The 23,039-nt window shown below is 55.5% G+C and overlaps 3 protein-coding genes and 1 long non-coding RNA gene across 10 annotated transcripts in view; 2 read left to right on the forward strand and 2 right to left on the reverse strand.

The window, feature by feature from the left end:
• Nucleotides 1–734: 734 nt before the first annotated feature.
• On the forward strand, nucleotides 735–4,321 carry MYL5 (myosin light chain 5). Its single transcript, XM_047719848.1, has 7 exons — nucleotides 735–779; nucleotides 1,513–1,620; nucleotides 1,787–1,862; nucleotides 2,632–2,736; nucleotides 3,172–3,250; nucleotides 3,818–3,866; nucleotides 4,169–4,321. Exons 1-7 carry the CDS (start codon nucleotides 735–737, stop codon nucleotides 4,268–4,270), a joined length of 564 nt encoding a protein of 187 aa, XP_047575804.1. The 3' UTR covers nucleotides 4,271–4,321.
• SLC49A3 (solute carrier family 49 member 3) lies at nucleotides 3,757–13,564 on the reverse strand. 5 transcript variants are annotated; one of them, XM_047718536.1, is made up of 10 exons: nucleotides 13,386–13,564; nucleotides 9,894–10,052; nucleotides 9,486–9,699; nucleotides 9,261–9,337; nucleotides 7,850–7,987; nucleotides 7,596–7,712; nucleotides 6,749–6,901; nucleotides 6,318–6,475; nucleotides 5,963–6,072; nucleotides 3,757–5,368 (listed from the first exon to the last, which is right to left on the reverse strand). In XM_047718536.1, exons 1-10 carry the CDS (start codon nucleotides 13,539–13,541, stop codon nucleotides 5,307–5,309), a joined length of 1,344 nt encoding a protein of 447 aa, XP_047574492.1. In that variant the 5' UTR covers nucleotides 13,542–13,564; the 3' UTR covers nucleotides 3,757–5,306. The 5 variants fall into 5 exon arrangements, 3 of the variants coding, with proteins under 3 accessions (XP_047574492.1, XP_047574491.1, XP_047574493.1); XM_047718535.1 differs by having other exon boundaries at nucleotides 3,757–5,408; XR_007125240.1 differs by having other exon boundaries at nucleotides 5,232–5,368; nucleotides 5,963–6,068.
• Nucleotides 13,565–14,993: 1,429 nt separating this feature from the next.
• LOC125093438 (uncharacterized) lies at nucleotides 14,994–22,366 on the reverse strand. Of its 2 annotated transcripts, XR_007125242.1 has the most exons (4): nucleotides 22,235–22,366; nucleotides 17,182–17,315; nucleotides 16,797–16,929; nucleotides 14,994–16,444 (listed from the first exon to the last, which is right to left on the reverse strand). It is a non-coding gene; the product is annotated as an uncharacterized LOC125093438 (long non-coding RNA). The 2 variants fall into 2 exon arrangements; XR_007125241.1 differs by lacking the exon at nucleotides 17,182–17,315 and having other exon boundaries at nucleotides 22,235–22,349.
• Nucleotides 22,367–22,446: 80 nt separating this feature from the next.
• PCGF3 (polycomb group ring finger 3) overlaps nucleotides 22,447–23,039 on the forward strand; it is a 52,339-nt gene continuing 51,746 nt past the window's right edge. The window contains exon 1 of one of the 2 annotated variants that reach the window (XM_047718541.1): nucleotides 22,447–22,871. In XM_047718541.1, the coding sequence (XP_047574497.1) occupies nucleotides 22,695–22,871 (177 nt within the window). In that variant the 5' untranslated portion in view covers nucleotides 22,447–22,694. The remainder of the gene's footprint in view (nucleotides 22,872–23,039) is intronic. The other variant, XM_047718540.1, reaches the window with a different exon arrangement.

Below are 23,039 nucleotides of genomic sequence, written 5' to 3' on the forward strand. Positions count from 1 at the left end.
AGTTCCCCCCTGGTGGGTCATGCCTCTCTAAAGTCCACAGGGTGTCTGTTGTCCCATACTCAGTGCAGGCAAATGGTGGGCTGCCCCTGGGATCACAGAGGTGTCATGTGACTGCAGGAGTATGCCCCCGGGGGCAGGACCCCTGCCACGGTGACATTCACATGTGATGTGGTTCCCAAGTGTGCCCTAGGGGACCCCTGCTGCTGATGCCTCCCCACAAGGTGCAGGTACAAGGGGCTCTGAGGGCTTGTTCTCTGGGTGTGAAACTACAGTCCTGAGTGCCCACTTCATTCTTTCCCCAGGCCTTCTCCTAACTCTCACCCTTTCGTGCCCCTAGCCTGTACTCCCTGCAGCCCAGGACTAGGGTACCTAGCCCCTGATCCTGTGTTGACTGCTAATATCTGCCCCTCACACACACAGGCACCGAGGCCAGCTCCCCTCCTCAGACTCTGCCTGCGGGCCATAACGTAGTTGGGAAACCTGTCTGAATGCTGGCCCAGGGTCCAACCCATCTGGATGGTCCTCCATCCCAGACATGTTACCCCCACTCTGTGCCAGGCAAGGGGCCACCTGCCAAGGGGAGAGATGGGGCCCCAGTGAAGCAGGGAGGTGAGGGCACACACAGCATGCTTAGAGAATGCCTGGTCACCAGACTCCAAGGCCACTCACAGTGACTTTGGGCAAATCTAGGAAAGGTCCCCCTTCCTCTGCCTCCTGCAGCCTCCTAGGTCCACATGCAGGTGGCCCTGGAGAGGCACAAAAACAGAACAAGGTTCTCGGTGAGGTGCCTGGGAAGCTGGGGCCCCTGCTGAGCAGGGCAAAATGGGGGCATCTGAGTCACCCGCCAGGTGCCAGAGCTCACTCTGCACTTGTCCAGTCCCCAGGGTGGCCCCGGCCTGTCCTTGTAGGGAGTGGAAGCCAGAGTCCGAGCTGTCCTGGGGGACTGGGCAGGAGCTTAAGACAGGCGACCTGGGCAGGGAGGGCACAGACCATCGCCTCAGGCACATCCAGGCATGGTGAGTGTGGAAAGCAGGCCACTGGGGCAGGAGTGGGTGTGAGTATGCCTGCATTTGTACAGGGTGCACCTTTGCGATTGTGTGTACATGCGTTTTGCCTACCTGAGTGTGATTTGTGGGAGTGTGTGTGTGCGCACACGAGTTGAGTTTCTGTGTGTGAGGGTGTTAGGTGGGGAAGATCTGTGCCCCATGGCTGCCTCAGGGACATCTGCGGTTGGAAGATGAGGGTCCTGGTCTTCACACTGGAAGGGTCCCTAGACCAGGCCCGCCCACTTGCTGGCCACCTGCATGGTCCATTTGCTCCTTAAACGTCCAGGCCCAGCTGGCTCCTGGCCAAGCTCAAGGCGAGCCCTGGGTGCATGCTGTCAGGACCTGGTCAGGGCAGCCCTGGCCCAGGCTTGGGGTCCCCCTGGAACCCCTAGTGCCATGGTCCACCCATCGTTGTCTTCCAAAACACCAGCCTGCAGGCCCCTCAGCCTTGGTGTTCTCACGTTAGGCCAGCAGGAAGACTAAGAAGAAGGAAGGGGGGGGCCTACGGGCCCAGAGAGCATCATCCAACGTCTTCTCCAACTTTGAGCAGACCCAGATCCAGGAGTTCAAGGAGGTGAGGCTTTGCTTTTGTCCCAGGACCACTCTACCCAATAACTCCTGCCCAAGGGGTCCCCTGTGAATTGTAATGCAGTTGACCGAAAGACCCTGCGTGAGCCTCACTCTGGAGCCAGTGAGAGTAGATGCCTATCCTAACATGGTGCGACTGGCCTGGGTTTCAGGCATTCACACTAATGGATCAGAACCGAGATGGCTTTATCGACAAGGAGGACCTAAAGGACACCTACGCCTCACTGGGTAGGTGCCATGGGACAGAACTCCACCACAGCCTGCCTTGGGGTGTCCTTCAGTCCTGGAGAGACTTGCTCTGCACCTGGGCCTTACAGCCTGACCTGACACCCATTTCCCATGGGCTGCAAGGTGCAGGCTGGGCCTCCCCTAGGGAAGAGATCCCTCTGGCTCGATCAGGGCATCCCAGGGTGGGGTGGGTGGCACAGCTGAAGCATGGGCACTCTGGATGGGAGGCTGGGACCAAAGCTCCAGGGAAGCACTAAGACCCCAGAGGGACACCACTACATGGAGAGGCTTGTCCTCCTTACCCCAAGCCTGGCAAGGAAGCCCAGAAACAGACTTGGGAGAAGACGCGGAGGACAGCTCATGGTCCTCTGAAGAGCCAAAGGCTGGCCCTTTCTTCAACTTCCCATCTGGGGGCACGTTCTCAGCCTGAGGCAATCCCAGGGGGGGAGAACGGGTAGGTTTCTTTCCTCTGGGCCCCCTTACACTCAGGTAAGCAGATCACAGGTCTTCCTGGGCTACATGCATGACCTCTTCCTCCTCCCCAGCTGCCCATCTCCCCAGGGCTCAGGGTTTGGGTTCTGCTAACATGCAGACCTGGACCCCCACACCTGGGCCATGTGAAACCCCCCGCCCCCACTGGCTCACCTCCCTCCTTCTGGCCTTCCCAGTTTGAATGATAGTGGTGGGAGACCAATGGGGACAGCAGATGCATCAACAGCAGGACAGCCGGGGGGTGTGACATTCCTGCCTGGTCTTGTGTTGGTGATAGGCAAAACCAACATCAAGGATGACGAGCTGGATGCCATGCTCAAGGAGGCCTCGGGGCCCATCAACTTCACCATGTTCCTGAATATGTTTGGGGCAAAGCTGACAGGTGAGAGCCAAGGGTCCAGGCTCCTCCCTGGCCAAGGGCAGCCCTCAGGCCAGTCTGCAAGACACTGTGTGTTTTGTTAGCTCCTAACACTCAGAAATTCAGATACTTCACATAAAAATCCTGATTTTCAGATTTGTTGAAAAGCCCTAGGACTTGACATTCTGGTACCCACATTCGTGGGTCACACATGTGACCAGCGGGCATGTGAGCTCATCCTTCCTCCTGTCTGCCTAGTGGTGATAACCTGTCTTTCACTCACTGAGCATTCTCTCCACCTTTGGGCCTAGGCGGGATTCTGGGGACCCCCAGGCCCCTCAGAGCGGGAGCTGCAGGGTCTCAGTAGTGCTCAAGTGCTGGAGGGACATACAGGCCAAGCCCTGGGATGGCCCAGAGCAGGACTGGAGCCCTAAACAGTTGAAGGCCTTTTGTGGGCAGGTACGGATGCTGAGGAGACCATCTTAAATGCCTTCAAGATGCTGGATCCTGATGGCAAAGGCAGCATCAACAAGGACTAGTGAGTGTGGCTATGGGCACCTAGGCATCACCCCTGAGGGCTGCCAAGCCCACCTCCCCTCACCCCACCTCAGTCCCCAGGCCTTGGGCTGCCTGTCCCCAAGATCCTGAGTCCCTAACTGAGGGCAAAACCAGTCTTGCCCAGCCAGTGGCCCGGGACGTCATCACCACTTGGACCATCACTGGGTCTTTAAGCCCTTGGGGGGAGTGGGCCTATGTGGTATACCAGGCACTTGCCCCTAACCCCCCAGTCTCCTCCCTGCAGATGGAGCCCCCCCCCCCAGGGGTAGTGACCCCAGAGCGTGCGAGTCAGTAAAGACTCCCTGACAACCACTCTCTGGTGCCCAGGACTCACCCTTTAGTCAGGCTTCTGAGAGGCACCTGTGCTGTGAGTGGGTGGGATTGTAGGGTGACCAGACCCCCACCTTGGGGTATCCCATGGTGGAAGAGCCAACAGTATGAATCGACCCAAGTCATGGGGCTCCCCTGGGGCCACCCCTCCAGTTCTTCCAGTGCCAATCCCTTTCTTCAGTGCAGCCTAATTTGGCTCCTCCCTCCTTTTCCTCAGCATCAAGCGGCTGTTGATGTCCCAGGCAGACAAGATGACCGCTGAAGAGGTTTGGCCCACTCTGCCCTCACCCCACTTCCTTACCCCATGTGCCTCTGGGAAGCTCAAGAATAGGGGGTTTAGCTAGGGGGACTCACCCTGGGCCCCCCTGAGGCTGCAGCATCAGGGTAGGCAGCATACCCCAACCCGACCCCTGGCTCTGCTGTGTGCGCCCCCACCTCCCTTTCCCCCACCCCCACAAGCAAAAACAACCCTGGACCTGGCTGGAGTTCAGTGTCTGTAATTCACCAGACCATTTTGTTCCTTCCCCTCCCCCCTGGGCCTGACTCCCCCAACCGGACCGGCTTGCAGGTGGACCAGATGTTCCAGTTTGCTACCATCGATGCTGCAGGCAACCTGGACTATAAGGCATTGAGCTACGTGCTCACCCACGGGGAGGAGAAGGAGGAGTGAGGGGCACGTTCCCCCATCCCCACCTGGGCTGCAGCCAGTTCAATAAACATGAACCCATAAACCTGCCTGCCAGTGTCTGAGGGGGAGAGAAGGTGTCCGCCTGGAGGTGGGAGGGTCTGCAGGTGCGGGACTTCTGCCTAGGGCTGGGAGAAGTGTCTGCCTTGTTGGGGAGAGTTTGGGGGAGGACCCATGGGGGGTAGAAGTGTGTGCTTGGAACTGGGAGAGGCTGGAGGGGAAGGGTCTCATAGGGGTGGGAGCATCTGCCTGGAGTGGGAGGTTCTGCCTGTAGGGCCCTCCCTCTGCTTCCCCCTCCCAGAGCAGCCTGACTCCACCTGCTGTCCTCGAACTCACTCCAGGAGTCAGTCACTCTGCAGTCAGCAGAGGTCGAGAAAAGGTATGGGTTGGGATTCCTCAAGGAAGCCATTTCTCACAACTGTCCACTCCAGCCTCAGTCATGCCAGGGGCCCTCAGGACTCACAATCCATGAGGCTTCCCCTCAGCCCTTGTTCCTCAAGCCAGGTCCATCCCGCATACACTGCTCCTGCGCCAGCCACCCTGGGTCTGGCCTGGCCACTGGGGCACCTGCCTGCCCGGTGGCTGCACCAGCAGTTCTTGCTCTAGCCACAGGGTCTCCCCTAGGCCATCCTGCTGTGCTCTGGGTGCGCCAAGGACTCCAAATCCCTCTGGCACCTGCTGGATGCTGTCACCCTGGGACCAGAGCCCACCCCTCCTGGCCACCCCTTCATGTCCCCAGGACCACTTCTTGATGCACTGATGGCTCTTTTGGCTTCCAGAACTCTGCAGGGACCCCTGTGACCTCTCTGCAGGTCCCAGGGCCTCCAGCAGCTCAGGGCTCCCCCAAACAAGCAGGTAGGGCCAGGAGAATGGCGCTGGGAATGAGTGGCCCCTGCCTGAGCTTCCTACAGTCCATGCTGGAGGTGGTGGGGGCGTGCCCACGTGGAGCCTCAGGGCGTAGCTGCCGGGCGGGGCTCGTGATTCGCAGTTTCTGGGGACGTGTCCTCCTGGATGGAGTGGCTCACGTGGGCCTCAGCCTGTAGGCGCCGGTACGGAGTGTGGAAGAACACCACCAGGAAACAGCTGAAGAGGGCGCATAGGCCAGCCATCAGCAGCATGGACACTGGGGAGACATAGCCCAGCTCTATTCTGAGGCTCGCTCAAGCAGCCAGAGTTCCCCACCCCTAACCCAGAGTACCCACAGATCTGGCAGAGCTCCAGCTGACCCCACTAGCCATGAGCAGAGAGGGACCTGGAAACATCTGTCCCAGCTCCCAACAGGCCCTGAGGGCATTCACAGACCCAGGTGTGGTGAGCTCCAAGGTCAGCAGTATGGGGTCTCCAGATGTGGCCACCTCACCCCCATCTCTCTCTGCCTCCCTATCTCTTTCCCTGGTCTCATTTCAAAATGACTCACATGGGTTTCAGACATTGGGCTTTCACCAGGGCCTCAGGCCTACTCCCAGCACAGTGAGCCTTGGAGGGGAAAGGTTAGCCTCGTTGCCCTCCGACCCCCAGGACCCCTGCCCTGTGGGTGCCCAGTGCATGCAAAGGAGAGTGAAAGATGCCAAGAGAAAGGGGCCCATGGAGGGGAGGTTCCAGCACTGGGAGGGGGGTGAGGAAGGCCCAGGCACCGACCTTGTGCTCTGGGGTCTCTATGCAGGTGGGGGCACTCACCCGTCCAGTCCAATGGGCCCTGGCCATCCTGGCAGGTGGAGACGGACGGCTCCGCACGACGCACGGTCAGGGCAGTCAGCAGGACCATGATGAGCACACCCTCGGCCTGCCTGGACAGACACAAGGCCTTCAGCCCTGCCCTGGGCACTGCTCAGTACTCACAGTGCCACTGGGCTTTCTGAGGCCAGTGTCCTGTTCTGCTCAGCGTGGGGCACGGCAGCTAGCCCAGGACTGCACAGCTCGGAACACGGTGGCCTTCACCCGAGCAGACTGGTTACCCACTGTGTAGCCAGGGCTGGGGTGAGGATGAGGACTCTGGGGTCCCCAGGGAAGTGGTGGAGAGACAGACACTCACCCCAGCACGATGACCAGGCCTGCGGCTGCACCCTCACCTACAGGGAAGGAGCACTCGACCACCAGCTCCATGGCGATGGGCGCCACTGAGAAGCCAAACAGCCCCAGCAGTGAGCAGATGGCGGCCAGTGCCAAGGTCTGTCCCTGCAGCTGAGACACCTAGGGGAATGGTGGGCCACATGGAGAGATGGGGCACCAGTCAGAGTGCGCAGCATGGACACCCAGCCCCAGCCCGGCCCCGTACCAGCACCCCCTCTCAACTGAGCAGGGAGCAGGGATGGGCCAGTAGCCAGGGTCGGGGACCACCCCAGTGGGCAGTGTCTAAGCCTGAGAAGGTCTGAATTTCTGCTTTGACCCATCTGTCAGCAGCCCTGTCCCAGAGCATCCCACTTACACCCCCATAGGGTGGTCTTGGTTCAAGGGGACTCTCACCAGCGCAAAGGCCACGCAGACTATGGAGGTCAGACAGAAGCCAATCTTGACAGCTTCAGTGAACTGTTTGGTCCGGTCCACATACAGGCTGAGAACCAGTGCCCCCAGGACTCCAAACACAATGAAGAGAGCCCCACAAAGGCCTGCAAATTCCTGGAGGAGAGGAGGTCAGGGGTGCCCCATCATTGGGTCACGGTGATACCAGGGCCCCAGGAGAAGGACCCCATCCTCAGGGTGTATGCCATAGCCGAGAAGCCCACAGCAGGGTGACATGGAAAGCTCAGCTGCATGGTTAGCCATGAGTGAGTGATGGCACATCCCCCCCGGTGCCTCTTTCCTGTGGTACCCCACGCCAGGAACCCAACAGTTGCTAAAGGAAAAGGCACTGAGGGGTGCCCGTGTGCTGCTCATGAGTTTGGAACATACCAGGCCTGAATCCCACACCCAGGGCTGATGCCAGGCAGCAGAGGGCAAGGCCAGAGATGCTATGAGCAGAGCAAGGCCCTCCCAATCTCCAAATATCAGAAGACAACCCTTCCCTGGAGACCCGCAGGGTTGGGGCCAACGTGGGTGGGGCAGTGGGAAAGATAGTGAAAAGAGCCACACAAAATCCCAGCACATCTCTGGGCACTGCCACCACCCCTCCCCAAGGCCACGACCCCACGATCAGACTGCCTCTGGCACCAACACAAGATTTCACACACAACCTCTCAATACCACCCATAAGAGGAGGTTACCCTGTTCAGGCATGGAAACCCAGTGTTTGGGGCAGTCTTCCCAGTACTGGCAATGGCCCCCAAGTCCCATCCTTGCACAGGAGAGGGGGCTGGGTGGGGCCAGCACTCACGTTGGAGTAGCCCTTCACACAAAGGACCTGCTCCAGGAGAACCGAGAAGCTGGAGAAGATGCCGATGCCACCTCCGAAACACACGGCCAGGATGATATAGGCTCTGTTCCGCAAGAGCTGAGGGGAAGGCGCCGCTCAGCCCAGGAGCGAGTGGGATACTGGGGATACCCCAGCAGGGCCTGTCCTAACCCCCTTCCCTCCTCAGCCTTCTCCCCACACCAGGTCACCCCAGCCCTGGATCCCACAGCACTAACCAGCTTCAACCCATCCAGGAACTTCTCTGAGGTGGAGTGGGCGGCCCCTGCAGAGGGTGGGCTGGGAGGCACACTCTCCCAGAGGCAGGCAGTGGCCAGGAGACAGGAGAGGCCAGCAGGGATGATATAGATGCCCAGCTGTGGAGAGGGCATACGTGAGTGTGTGCACGTGTGTGTGTGCACTCACACATGCACATCAGGGCTTCACACCCACTGTTCTGGGCCTCCCTTGCCAGCCATCCCTAGGCAGACAAAGGCAAGCCCCAGGGCCTGCTTTGCCCTGCTTCCTCTAGAACCCAAGCTTTCAAAATATCCCCCACAGATGACTCCCACAGTGACACCCTTAGCCCAACCCTCTCCCTGGGCCCCAGACTCACCCATCCAACCGCTGACTGACCCTTTCTGCCTGTCTTTGTGAATGACCCCAACACATACCGAGCTGCACTCCCCAAACCTGGCCTGAGCCTGCCCCCACTTCCCAACCCAGCCAAAATCCTAGCTCCCTACCTGCACAGTGCAGCCACATCTTTGGCTCCCTGAATCTCTGGACCAGCTCAGCTCTCCCCTTAGACACTCCCAGAGCTTCCATCACTCAATGCCAACCACCTGCCACCTGCACTGACCCTTCCTTCCACCCTTCCCTTGCTCAGCAGACACACTGGCCTCTGGCTGCAGCCCCTACCCCTCAACCTCTCATCCACCTCAGGCATGTGGAAAAATCCTGTGGGCACCAAGTGTACTTGCCAATGTGGTCACAGGGAGGGGCAGGGGCACACTCTCAGACAGGTGTGGGCACACTTGTACATGTGCATGCACATAGCACATAAACACACATGTATGCACATGCAAGCCCACCACGCAAACACATGCACCACATACATGCACACATACCTATGCACATGTGAGCCCACCGTGCACACATATGCACCCCACACACGCACATATACTTATGCACGTGTAAGCCCACCGTGCACACACATGCACCACACACACATGCCCACACACCTATGCACATGCGAGCCCACCGTGCACATACATGCACCATACACAGGCACACACACCTATGCACATGCGAGCCCACCATGCACACACATGCACTACATACCCACACACACCTATGCACATGTGAGTCCACCGTACACACACATGCACCACACATACCCACACACACCTATGTACATGTAAGCCCACCATGCACCACACACATGCACCACACACTTGCACATGTGTATGTATATACGAGCTCACCATGCAAACATGTGCACCACACACATACACACATGTATGTATATATTAGCCCGTCATGCATACACATGCACCACATACGTATGCACATGTGAGCCCACCATGCACACATGCACCACACACAAATGCACACACATGTGTGCATGTACCTCATGAGCTCCCTCACCATCATAGGGATATCCTTCTCCTTCTTCACCAGGGCAGGTGACAGCAGGTTGGCCACAAGGATGCCCAAGGGGTTTGCTGGATGGACAGACGGAGACACATGTCTGCTCAGCCATGGCCAGGCCTGGTCTCCAGCCCACAGCCAGGGCCCTTTGCCCTCCAAGAGCTGGGAGTGCAGAGGTGCCACAATGCCCAGAAGACCATCAGCCTCACCCCTGTCACTCACACATGGTGCCAATCATGTTGGCTGTGGCTCGCTGGTGCTCCGGGAACCACAAGGCAGCCAGCTTGGCTGGAGAGAAGATGACCAGGGTCTGTGCCAGAGCACAGAGGCTCTGCCCAGCCATGAGGAAGGCAAATGGGTTCTGGATCTCGATGAACAGGAAGGGCAGAGTTCTGAACACACTCCCAGCAAAGTTCAGCCACGCACACACGATGGTCTGCAGGGACACGGACAGGGACAGAGCACTGCCTGGCCAGCCCAGACACCCCACCAGCACCCTGATCACTGCCCTGCCACCCAAATGACTCTGCCTGGAGACCCCCCGGGGAGGAAGCAATGGCTCTTGAGCCCTTCCTTACTCAAGGACCCTGCCCCATCTAAGAGACAGCCCTGGCTTGGTTTCCAACTCACTGCCCAGCGGAGCCCAACAGAGTCCAGAACCCAGATGGCCACCACGCCGGATGGGATGGACGCCACAAGGTAGATTAGCGAAAGCCAGTTGATCTGCTTGGTGGAGAGGAAGAAGTGGTGGGCAATCGTGTCGGCCACGGGAGCGAAGCTGAGCCACAGCTGTGGATACACACTGGTGTCAGTCCCGGGACAGGGCACCACAGAAACCACAGCCACCCGCTGTCCCAGGCTTGGCCAGCCAGCCTGAGGCAGAGAATGTCCAGCAGTCCCATAAGGGCCAGGCTCTTCACCTAGTCACCTCTGAGGGAGTGTACCAGGTGGCAGGGGTGAGGGGGTCAGATAGACAGTGTGCCTGGAATGTGGAGCAGATCATCCCGCAGACATGGTCTTGGCGGGTAGACAGAGGCCGAAGACCGGAGCAGAGCCTAAAGGACCCGGAGTCCTGCCAAGACTGACCCTCTAAGGAGAAGGCCCAGAGGGATGTCAGTGACAGGCAGAGGACTGCAGGGGGAAGGGAAGCTCTATGTGGTGAGTGGGCATGAAGGCCAAGTGCTGGATGGCACTGGGGCCCGGGAGGCTAGAAAAGGAGATCCTGATGAGGGGAGCCAGTGGCCCAGCCACCTCAGTCACACAGATGTGTAGATTGCCCAAATGGCTGGGCAGAGCAGCACATTTTGGGGGAAGGGGGACACTCAGTGTCTGTGGTGAACATCCAGGTAGATAAGGGTAGGAAGCAGGGTGGGCTTGGAGACATTGAAGGGATAATGGAAGGGATGTTTCCATGGCAGGGAAGGAGGAAAGAAAGAGGCCCAAAAGGTATCTCCAGGTTGTCTAGAAACTCGGAGTCCCAGGTGGAAACCCCTGGATTGTGTGTTGGCCCTGCCCAAGGCCAGCCCACCTTCCTACAGGAGACCCAAGTGTTTGGGAGGTAGACCCTCCCTGACAGTGTAACAGGTGACATTTCCCACCCTCAGGTGCTGTCAAACACTGGGACTTTTAACCCCACAGACCTTCAGCAAACAGTACATTCAATTAGGTCAGTGGGGAAGACTTCCCGGTGGAGGTGAGACACTGTCTCCTCCCTGAAGGATGATGGGTGAGAAGAGGGGCTCTCCAAGGCTTATAAGGAGAGAGATGCGAAGCAGGTCAGGGAGGGACCAAAGACAAGGGTACCACAAATCAAAGTCCACCATCATTGCAACTCTGCGAGACACAGGAATGCAGGAGCTGGCCCCAGGACCACACCCTCCGTGGTGAGACTTGCTGACCCAAGCAGATACTGACAGCAGGCCTCACATGACAAAGAACTTGAGCAAGAGCTGCCTTTTCTTCCTTTTTCTTTTTTAGGGACAAAGCAGAGGACAGCTCTTCCAGGTGCAGAAGGAGACCCCATGCAGGTCCCGCTGCTTCCTGCCCAGCCTGATCCAGCAGAGAGGGCTCGGTATCCGTTCTCTAACCCTGCCCTGCCGAGCCAAGCCCGTTCCTTGTTCCTCCCCAAGTCTGTGGCCGGCAGAGCAGAGACAGGTCTGAACTGTGCCAGGTAACATGAGGACAACAGTATGTCCCCAGCGCACAAGAATTCCCTTCAACCTTCTCCAGCCCTGCCAGGTAACCCCTCACCTCCCTTTGAGCGCACTGATAGTTGCTCCACATGCTGGTTCCTGCCCAGACTACTGGGCAGTCTCCTTGCTCCCCTTTGGGGTCTCACTCCAGGCACTGTTCCACCTGCCTCTGACACTGCCCTCTCAGAACGTGGGACCTGCGGCCACCCAGCTGCAGACCAAGTACACGAGTAGACTTGGCTGGCGTGAGCCTGATGGTCAATGCTCACTGTGGTGACCACAGCAGGGATCACCGTTCCTGGTGAAAGTCCCGTTTGCTCCATAGTAACTCGTGGACCAAAGGGGAGTAAGCAGGATGCTGTCTCAGTGTCCAAGGAAGTTCTAGAAGCCACTCACCACACCCATGCACTCTCAGACTCATCAAAGCCATTTTAGGGGCTGAAGGAGACCCCTGCTCTGTGTCCTTAGACCACTGCACCAAAAGCCAATTATGGCCTTCTAGTCAGCTACACAGGGACCTGGTGAGAAGCCACAGAAAAAAAAAAGAGGTTTCCAGAGTCATAGGAGACTTCAGGCCAGGCCATGGATGCCACCTGTCCCAGCACAGAGCCGGCTCTCCATACCCAGGCCAGTAAGGAAAGGAAGGAAAAGGCCCTGATCAGTGTGGAATAACATCCAGGAGTACTTGCTGCTCAAGAACCTCCAAGGCAGCATCTACCCAGAATGTCCACACCTGCCTGCCCATCCCTGCTCATGAGTCTGCACTTCCCAATTGTCCCTCGGCCATTCACAGCCTCCCGCAGCTGTGGAGCCTGCTGTCAAGGTAGCTGTTCATTACATGATTACCTGGTGGCCAAATGTGCCTGACAAGTCCCTGGGTTCTGTGATAAGCTGAGTGGTCGTAGACGGGTTCCTTCAGGCACACACAGAAGGCAGAGCAAGCAGCACCAGGGAAGTGAAAGAGTGGCCCCGCGGAGCATGGTGTGGGACAGCACTGCAGTCTGACCCCATGAGCAGGTGGCCACGTGAGGGTCAGGTGTGGGAAGGCTGGCTCCAAACCCCCTGTCCATTCAAGTGTAGATGGGTATCTGTCCAAGGGGCAAGGGGCTAGGGCAGCAAAAAGCTCACCCCACTGAGCCCACTGTTTGCGATGGGCTGGAGAAAGAGGGGCCGAAGGCCCTGGGCAGTACAACCTGGGGGCTCGGAGTGAGTTGGGGACAAGCAGGTTGGGGAGCTGGTCCCCAATAACTGGCAGATCCTGTTCTCAGTGGCTGATCAACTGGTCTCAGGGGCTGAGTGGCTGCCAGCAGTGGGAACCATTTTAGAACAGGTAACCCGTCAATGGAGACCCCAGCTGGGGAGCTACAGAGAGACTGGGCATACAGATAAGGAAGCCCCACATGCTGAGTCAGAAATGCAGTGAGGATCTCCATGGCACAGGTGAGCAAAGGCAAGGCGGCTGGGCCCTGCCCTGCCTTGTGGGAGTGGGTGGGGTGGAGCAGGGAGGGCAGGAGCCGGATCTGAGGCCTGCTGCCAGGTGTTGCGTCTTCCAGGAGGGTGGGGTAACTGGAAGACCCCTTTTCGGCTACGCCAGTGACTCCCCTGTCCTCCGACGCAGGAGAGGGAGTGTTTCAAAACACTATGGGTCACAGGAAAGAGGCTCTGCCACCACGAGGACAGACGCTAACCCCTTTTCTCCCTATGCAGCCAGGAGAAGGGGCCCTGCGCCTCCGCTCCTGCTGGGGTCTCCGGCTCCTGCACTCCCAGCGGTCCCGCCGCCCAGTCCTAGCAGACCGAGAGCACCCTGGGCGCACTGGGACACCGGCAGGTGGGAGGAGCGCGATGACTCGGACCGGGGTCCCCGCTCGGCCCGCCTCCGCCCGCGCCTGCGCCCGCGCCCGCGCCGGGAGGCCGCCCCAGACCCCTGTACCGAGGCGTTGGAGAAGTTCAGCAGGCTGAGCACAAGCAGGAAGACCCAGCGGCGCGCGTAGGCGCGATAGCCCAGCAGCGCGCCCAGGGCCGAGGTCGCGTCGGCGCCCGGTCGGTCCTCTGGTCGGTCCTCTGGTCGGTCCTCCTCTCCCGCCATCGCCGGGCGCTCCTTTGGCCGCACTGAGCAATTCGGCGCCTGGGCGAGGACCGCCCTGAGAGGTGGTGCCAGGAGCGCGGGGCGGGCCGCGCGGGGTCAGTCCCAGCCCCTAGGGCAGGACGAGGTTGGACCCTCCTCCATTAGCCAGCCAGGAAGGAAATCCCTGCCCCAGAAACAGGCACAAAGTCTCCTGGCAGGGGCCAAACAGTTCACGACCTCTGTGGTCGTTGAGGTGGACGCGCGCACGTGGGTGGGTACCATTCAGTGTCAAAAACTGCCAGTACAGGGGCCCCCGTGTGGCTCAGAGGGTTAAGCCTCTGCCTTCGGCTCAGGTCATGATCTCAGGGTCTTGGGATGAGCCCCGAATCGGGCTCTCTGCTCAGCAGGGAGCCTGCTTCCTCCTCTCTCTCTGCCTGCATCTCTGCCTACTCGGGATCTCTGTCAAATAAATAAAATCTTAAAAAAAAAAAATTGCCAGTACAGACCCTAAAAGAAGAATTGTTAATAGGAGAGAATCATCAGTTACACGCCAGAAGAGGAAAAGATGTGCATTGCATCTCCTACAAGAAATTAACCACCCCTGCAGCTCAGCCCATGAGAAACTGCCATCATGGTAGGCTCTTGCCTTTCTCCAGTGGACTTTCATTCCCAACAACCCCTCCCAACTTCCTCCTCCTTCTCTCTCTCTTTTTAAAGATTTTATTTATTTGACAGAGAGAGACATAGCGAGAGAGGGAACACAAGCAGGGGGAGTAGAAGAGGGAGAAGCCAGGTTCCCATGGAAGCAGGGAGCCCAATGTGGGGCTTGAACCCAGGACCCCAGGATCATGACCTGAGCTGAAGGCAGACGCTTAACAGCTAAGCCACCCAGGTGCCCTCCTCCTTCTCTTTCAAAAAACATTTCCTTTCCTTTGTGTGTTGGACTAGCCTGTGATTTTGGCTGTACCTTTCTTGTCCTGCGTTGCAATTCTTTGCTATTCCTGAGTAAACTTTTTTCTTTTTCTGGTAAAATAACTGACCTTTATTTTTAAGGTCAACAGGTATAAACTTAGCAAACTCTACACAGGACTTGTATGCTAAAAATTATACAACATATTGAAAGAAATCAATGAAGACCTTTAAAAAAGGGGGAGATTTACCATGTTCATGGATTGGAAGATTCTACACAGTAAAAATGTCAGTTCTCCCCAGATTGATCTATAGATCTAATACAGCTCCTATCAAAAGGGTTTTGTAAACATAGACTGGGAAAAAATATTTGCAAGACACATATCCAACAAAGGACTGGTACATAGGATATATAAAAAGTCCTCAAAACCCAACTGTAAAAAAAAAAAAAAAAAAAAAAAAAAAGTCCAATTAGCAAAAGACAGGAAGAGACATCTCACTGAAAAGAATATACAAATGACAAGTGATGATGAATGACTAACATCACTAGCTATTAGGAAAATACAAATTAAAACCACAGTGAGGTACCACTACATACCTTTCATAATGGCAGAAAGAAAAATCAATGACATCATGCTGGTGAAGTTATGGGTAACTCAGGTACCTATCCACTGCTGTTAAGAATTTAAATGGTACAGCCACTGCAGACAACAGGTCAACAGTTTCTTATAAAACTAACGTGCAATTATCATACAACTCAACAGTTGCACACTGAGGCATTTATCCCAGAAAACTAAAAACTTACTTTCAACAAAAATCCATACCCAAATGTTTACAGCAGCTTTATTTGTGATACTCCAAAACTGAAAACAACTCACTTGCTTTTTAGTGAGCACATGATTAAGCCAACCATACTGCATCCACAGCATGGACTGGGACTCAGGGAGAATGCCCTGTTCATACACAAAGAGGTCTGCAGAATCTCAGGGTAATTATGCTGAGTGGGGAAAAAAATCCAAGTTCAGAAAGTTACATACTATATAATCTATCAACCTCAAAGGGAAACTGACAGTTATTTTACCAGCAAAAAATGGGTTTATTTGGGAATAGCAGAGAATCACAGTCCAGGGCAAGCAACCTACAACAAAACCAAAGGCTAGTCTGGGAAAAGAAAGAGGAAAGAGGAAGTTGGGAGGAAAACAGAAAGTCCATTGGGGTAAAACTGGGAGGTGGAAGTGTACTGGCTTCTCATTGGCTAGGCTGTTGCTGGGGGAGGTGGAAGCTTGCCTCCCGCTGGGATAAAGTAGTAGCTACAGTGGCACTGGTTTACTTTCAAAGTCCCTCTCTTTTTGCTGTGTCTTCACCTGTAGAGCCTCCCTATTCCATTTTAGTGAGGATCCCCTTTATTAATATGCACAAATTCCACTTGTTGACACTTTTGAAAAGATAAAATTTTAGAAGTGGAGAGCAGATCAGTGGTTTGAATAGGGAGCAGGAGGGAGATGGGGTCCTCCTGGCGATCGAAATACTGTCTTGACTGTGGCAGTGGGAAGGAGTCTACGAGTCTACATGTGACACAGCCTTGTGACATCCGTGGAAGCGAAACTGGAGAAATCTAAGATGGCCATTCATCCGTGTTGGTGTCATGGCTGTGATATCATGCGGTTGTGTTTTGAAGATGTTACCTCTGGGGGAAACTGGGCAAAGTGTACAAGGAATCTCTGTTTTACATCTTACAACTGCTTTTGAATCTATAATTATCTCAAAATAAGTTTGATTTTAAAAACTCACATAACATGGAAAGTACACTCATTTGGAAACAACTTTCTCCACTCTCACACTTTATTTAAAAATTTGGGCGAGTATCTTCAGCATAAGCATTTAAGCTGTTCAAGTTTTGAATCGAGGTAAAACACCATCCATGAAGGACCATTCCGCACCCAGAATCCATCGGCACACCGCTGGGACCACCATATCTTGAAGAAACCCTTCAGTGATCTCCACCCAGGGTCTTCCTTTAAAAATGATCTTTAAAGGTTTGTTTAAAAAAAAATTTTTTTTAAATAAAGGTTTGTTTAAAATAACATCTGACACACAATTATGACTAAATCTTTGTTCCAATTTTTTATCTCCTTTTTTCTTTTTCTTTTTAAAAAAATTTTTTTTGTATCTCCTTTTTTCTTAAGCAAGTACAGACTCCCATTAGCATCCCAAAGTAGCATTGATTTTAATCAAGGCTTTTTCAGGTCACTGTGTCTTCCCCAAACAATATTTTGTTCAAAATTAAGCAACTGAAAGCAGTCCCTTTGCCAAGAATGGAGCCCAGGAACACCTTCTTTGCTGAGGATATTGGGGAAGAAATCTCACCTCAGATGATGAGATGCTCACAGTCCATCCTGCTTGTTTGGTTTTTACTCGGCTTTTATCTGCTCCTCTCAAGAGTATGTCAGCTATTTGAGGGCAGGAGCCAGTCTGTCCATTCCTGAATCCCTGGAACAGGCTGGGGCCAGCACACAACAGTGGAAGAAGAGACAAGTGTGTGGGATGGGTGACCTCTCTGCCTTGCCCCTGTCCTGTCCAGCAGGTTCTCCACAGGGCGGCCCACTCCGCCCACCCCGCCCTGCAATGTGCATCCTGGACAGGACCCTCTGAGCCTTCAGATTCCAGACACACCCTCCCACCCACATCTTTACTCATGTCTACCCCCATGCTGCTTTCCCCAAGTTCACGGCTGCTGAAAGCCCCCACACACCAATGCTGCACCACAGCAGGGAACCGAGTAAGCAAATCTGAGTCTAGACTCTCAGGCTGCCTCAAAAAGGATGCTGTGACTTCATCCTTATCCATATGGGCGGCCCATCAGGGAGTCTGCACTGGAATGTGAACCTGTTTCATTAGAGGAAGAAAGTCTCTGGTCCCTGTGGTCTGCGCTACAGTTGGTCCCCACCAGAGAGAAGCCCCTTGGGGTTGCCTCCTCCTGATCTGTTCTGCCTCTCCCACAGTGGAGGGAAGCCAGCCTTGGAGGCTCATTCCATCACAAAGTCAAGACGAGTATCTGCAGCCCCAGCTGGCTAGCCCATCTCACAAAGAACTCTGGGGTCCAACTCTTTTCTTGTTACTCAGACCTGTTCTGTCTGCTAAAAAAGAGAAAGGATCTGAGTTCTCACTTTTCTGTTTGTTCATAGTGAGGTGGACAGTTTTTTGTATGTGCATGGTGTAGAATAGTATCTAGTATGTATATGAGAGAGAGAGGTGGCCATCTAGTGTTACTGTGCATGGGCTGATGTTCACCTGTGTGTGTGTGTGTGTGTGTGTGTGTGTGTGTCAAATACCAGATGGTACCTAGTGTGTGTTCATGTTGTGTTATGTAAGACCGTGTGGGTTTTGATATGTGTGGTGCAAGATGGGTCTCTGTCTCCTGTGTATGCGTAGCAGGGTGAAATGGGAAAACAGGCATCTAATTCTTTGGTGTGTAGTTAGTGAAGTGCTTCTACTGTGTGTGTGTGTGTGTGTGTGTGTGTGTGTGTGTGTGTGTGATATGCCTGTGTTACATCAGAAGCTGTGCTGGGTCTGAGATTTTGCTCTACTTGTGAGCTCAGAAGCCAGCCTACCCAGGTCACATGTATGTATATGCAGGAACTCCGGGACCTGGGTCAGGGGTGAGCAGCACCTGTTCCTTGCAGCTACAGTAACACCTTGTGTTGATTCCTCCAGTTCTCATCTCCATGGGCGGGCAGATGGCATGCACCTGCCCTGGGGTGCACTTCCAGAGAAGAAGCCTGACACAGGACACTCTTATCTCATACCACCCTGCTTCCCAGAGAGAGCAACCTTCATGCTGGAATGTGAGTACATCTCCAGGGAAAAGAAGGGATGGACATTGTTCCTGACTCCCCGGAATGTCTCTGAGACAAACATCCTTAACTAGGCTATAAGTGATTTTGCTCTGAGGACCTACCTGGACCAGGCAGAAACAGAAACCTGAGAAATTCATGGAGAACCACCTCTCAACAGGATCTACTTTCTAAAAAATACCTCCACAGGGGCTGTGAGATCAAGTCCAGTGTCAGGCTCTCTGTGCACAGTGGACAGTCTCTCTCCATCTCCCTCTGCTCCTCCCCCATGCTTGCTCTCTCTCTCTTTCTCTCTCTCTCTAAAATCAATCAATCAATCTTAAAAAATAAAAACACTTCAACAGGTACCTAATTTTTTCTTTGTGGATATGGCATGATGGATCTTTTAGCATGGTCTTCTGAGGTGGAAGGTAAGTGTTGTGCGTGTGAGAGAGAGGGGGAGATGTGAGTGTCAATTTCTCTGTGTGAATGATATGGGTGTCTAAGTTTTTCCCCTGCGTGGTTGAAATTAGTATCTGATTCTTCTGTGCATTGTACAGGATGACATTCTGTGTGCGGAATGACATACTTACCACATTTTTCTGGTGTCCCTTGGAAATGGGTACCCATTTGTTGTGTAGACAGACGTGTATTTGTGTGTGTGTGAGATCAGCGCAGCTCACCTGATTGCTGTTTTTACCTCTCTCTGTTTTCTGACACGTCTTGCTGGTGCCGCTGGCCAGCTGCAGCCCACAGGGACTCTCACCCAGGCAGGCACATGGAGCACACAGTAACCCTCACTTATGGGATGACTCACAGCAGTCTGCACACACTTGTCTCCATCCTGCTTAACTTTTTTTTTTTTTAAGATTTTATTTATTTATTTGAGGGGCGCCTGGGTGGCTCAGTGGGTTAAAGCCTCTGCCTTCGGCTCAGGTCATGATCTCAGGGTCCTGGGATCGAGCCCCACATCGGGCTCTCTGCTCCGCAGGGAGCCTGCTTCCTCCTCTCTCTCTGCCTGCCTCTCTGACTACTTGTGATCTCTGTCTGTCAAATAAATAAATAAAATCTTTAAAAAAAAAAAAAAAGATTTTATTTATTTATTTGAGACCGAGAGAGCAAGAGAGTATGCAAGCAGGAGAGAGAGGCAGAGGGAGAAGCAGACTCCCCCTGAAGCAGGAAGCCTGATAGGGTCTCCATCACAGGACCCACAGATCACAGCCCCAGCGGAAGGCAGAGGCTTCACCAATGGAGGCCCCCAGACGCCCCTGCACCCTGCCTCTCTCAGCAGCACACCGTCTCTCCTCCCTGCTGGTGGGTGGCCTGTGGTGGAGCAGGCAGGTGTCTGCTACTCCTGCCGCAGCTGCCGTCAGATGCACAGAGCACATTCACTCCAGAGGCCTTGCTGGCCAGCTCCGGTTATTTCTGTTACAGATGAAGTTTCAATTAGCAGCCTTGTCCAAGCCTTTTTTTTTTTTTTTTTTACATTTTTGCCAGTGTTTTGCCAGCACCAGACTGGTCAGGAGATGGCTCGGTGGACCTGAGGGAGGGAGGAACCTCATGAGCAGAGAGGACAGACCACCCAGGTCTAGAAGCGGCTCTGCTAGGCCTTGAATGTGAGAGCAGGCATGTCCAGGAGAGCCATGCTACTGGAAGAAGTGAGCTGGGAAGAGTATCCAAGGCCAGGCCAGAGTCAAAGCAGGACCTTGGAGACCTAGAGCAGCCCCTGGGCTGGTAAGCAGAGGCCTGGTACCCTCTGCCTTAGGTGTTGAAGGGTCAGCTCACTAACTGCTCTGTTCAGCATAGACCAGAAGTGGGCCAGAGGCTGCAGAAACAACCCAGACAGAACAGGTGGGCTTAGGTAGGTCAGGGCAGCATGGCAGAGTCCAAGAGCCATGGTTGGGTGAAGGCATATTTGAAGATAGAGCCCCTATGACTTCCCCAGGAATTGGACATGAGAAAACAGAGAAAGAGAGGAATCAGGAATGAGTCCGAGAATTTGTGCCCCAGTAACAGAAAAGATGGAGTGGCTATTGGTTGAGATGAGGAAGATGGAAGGAAGCAGGTCACCTGTGTAGCCCCGAGTTGTGTCCTGAACCTGGTGAGAATGATGTCTGCTGTTCACTGGAGGGACACATGATGCATAAGCACTGGAGCATAGCCAGCATCTGGACTGGGCTTGAAACCATGGGCGGAGTGAGCACTGGCCAGGAGAGGAGCTGATGACGGGTATGGGCTTGGAAGAAAGGACCCCAGTGTCTTAGCTTAGCAGGCAGGATGGAGTGCTATCCTCTGCGGTGGGGGCTGGAGTGAGTAGCAGGCTTGAGGGGAGATCAGGAGTGGACACACGATACCAGAGCCTGAGCTCCCTAAAGATAGCCCAGCAGAGAAGTGGCCAGACAGTTGGATACAGGAGCCCAGGGTTCAGGTCTGGGGTGTTGATGCTGACGAAGTCCCTGGAGAGAGCAGGCAGGGCAGATGTCCTGTCTCCGCTCTTTGAGAGAGACTTGTAGCCATGCCTCATGCACACACCCTGGCTCTCCCCCATTTGCAGACAGATGGCTACAGTGTCAGAGGGCCATCAGATTCCTGGGGTCACTGCCCTGTGCCCAGAGTTGTTCCTGGCCTTTTATCCCCACCTCTGCTACCCAGACCTCCACTGCAGACTAGTTCAATTTAGCTGCCATCTCACTGGAAAAGAGAAACAGCTGGTCGAGATGCTGCCCAGGCCCCACTCCCTGCATCAGGACCTTCCTCCCCAAGTGCAAAGGGCTCCCAGAGCCCCCCACCCCAGATCCAGTCCCTAGTCCCAGGTGAGGACTTCAGATTAGGCAGCCTTCCCTCTCTCCAATGTGGTCATCTCTCCCTGTACCCCACCAACACCACTGAGGCTATGACCCAGACAGAAAACAGCCTTCTAGTCCCAGAAGCCCCTCCAAAGCAAAACACCTGGAAAGTTGTCTGTATTTACTCTCCTCCCTTGAGCCCACAATAATTCGGTTTTTACCTAGGCAATTCATCCACACTGCGCTGGTCAAAGTCCCAGAAGAGTCCCACTCCCCATACCCCTCTCAACAGCTGACCAGACATCACTCACCCCTGGGGATCCTCCTCCCCAGTCTACTCAATCAGGGTCTTTCTTGCTGGATCCTCCTGGACTCGCTGATTTCTCCATGTGGGCAGAGGCTCAGTACCCTCATTCCTCACTCACCACTTGGACTCACTCATCCATCTCCAAACATTGCAAACTCAGACTATACTCCCGAAGCCCACAGCCTCACAGCAGCACCACGGGGAGTCCAATGGATATGACAGTTGCATTCCTGACCCCACTCTCCTGCACTCCATCACCATCCCCAGATTCTCAGAGGCTGTCCACCCTTCCTGTTGTTCCTCACCCATCCTGCCTATTCTCAGGCTGAGCCCCAGCAGTCTACACTTCCTCCCCTCCTGGGCACCACCCAGGCAGCACCACAACTTCACCCCTGCACTGCCTTCTGTGCCGCTCCTGCCAGAGAAGCAAGACAAACAAACAGAGGAAGGTTTTACCGTGCCAGAGCCATGCCATCACTGCTCTGCCCAGAATGCCCAGGGACCTCTCCATCTGACCTCATCTCCTCCCTCTCCATGCCTCATGCCCTCTGACTTCCATGCTGGCCCCTGGCAAGCATCCTTCAGTCCCCCCACTTTGCAGCTTGGTGCTGGCAGGACAGCTTGCCTGTGAACGCCACCTCCAGATATTTGCAGGGCTCGTTCCCTCTGTGTTCCTACTCTGTGCCTCTCTGGCTAGCTCCTTCTATGTCCCTTACGTGCCCATCCACCCTATTGTAACACTCCACACATCCACTGCCTCCCCCACCCAGTTTATCTGGCTCCCACATGACACCTGATTTATTTTTCCCTATGTTATTGCCTCCCCCCGGGCCAAGGTGTGGAACCCACAGAGGGAGGGACGTCACAGTCACTACTTACAGTTCCAGGGCAGAACCGGTGCAAGGGTGGACTCACGCAGTTGCGGGGTCAGCCCTGATGCCCATTGTCCTGCCTGGTGCACGGGGAGCGCTCGGTGCTAGGTCCCAGAAAGGACTGGATCGCAAGAACAAGACCGACTCAGACACAAGAACGCCCCGACCGGGGCGCTGGCCTCAGCGCCGGCTGCTTACTGGGTCCTGTGTCCAGCAGGACGCTCCCCCAACTCCAGCGCAGCACCCGCGGGCCACGCCCCCTCCGGCCACGCCCCCGCAATCCCCCGCCTCCTCTGCGAGCCCCGCCCCCGGCACCTTCCCCGCTCCTGCTCCCTCGGTGGAGCCTTGCCCAAAAGCGCCTGCGCCTTGTGACCACGCCCCGGCCGCGCCTTCGGGCCCCGCCCCCTACTGGCCCCGCCCCCTCTCGGCTGCGGGGTGGGAGCCGGGCCGCGCAACGCGCATGCTCCATGCGCGGCGCCCCCGACTCGCCGCTCGGCTCCGTTCGGGCATTTCCGCCTCTTTGTTTTAAACTCCGGACGGGTTTTTTTCTCCTGCTCTTGGGGGGGACCCGGAGGGAGCGGCGCCCCCCCCACTCCCGACGCTGCCCCCGCGTGCGCCCCGCTCGCCCGCAGCCGAGACGGCAGGTCAGTGAGTCCGCGCCCCGCCTGGCCTGGCCCGCGGCGCCCGCTCCTCAGGCCGCGGCCTCGGCCGGTGTGCGGGCCCGGAAGGCTCGGAACCCCGGCCCGCGCCCCTGCGCCCCTCGTCGGTCCGGCCCGCGGAGCCCCGACACGGCTCGGCACGCTCCGGGCACG

The sequence above is a fragment of the Lutra lutra genome, chromosome 2 (assembly GCF_902655055.1).
Source record: "Lutra lutra chromosome 2, mLutLut1.2, whole genome shotgun sequence".
NCBI lineage: Eukaryota > Metazoa > Chordata > Mammalia > Carnivora > Mustelidae > Lutra > Lutra lutra.

Bases quoted from the DNA above. Each gene is read 5' to 3' on its own strand.
- MYL5 (XM_047719848.1), top strand. From the start codon at position 735: ATGCAGGTGGCCCTGGAGAGGCACAAAAACAGAACAAGGTTCTCG. The intron at 2,737-3,171 runs GTGAGAGCCAAG...TTTTGTGGGCAG, and splicing joins GTTTGGGGCAAAGCTGACAG to GTACGGATGCTGAGGAGACC. The intron at 3,867-4,168 runs GTTTGGCCCACT...ACCGGCTTGCAG, and splicing joins ACAAGATGACCGCTGAAGAG to GTGGACCAGATGTTCCAGTT.
- SLC49A3 (XM_047718535.1), bottom strand. From the start codon at position 13,541: ATGGCGGGAGAGGAGGACCGACCAGAGGACCGACCAGAGGACCGACCG. The intron at 6,073-6,317 runs GTGAGTGTCTGT...GTGTCTGTCCAG, and splicing joins GGCCTGGTCATCGTGCTGGG to GCAGGCCGAGGGTGTGCTCA. The intron at 5,409-5,962 runs GTGAGTGCCCCC...ATGTCTCCCCAG, and splicing joins GGGCCCATTGGACTGGACGG to TGTCCATGCTGCTGATGGCT.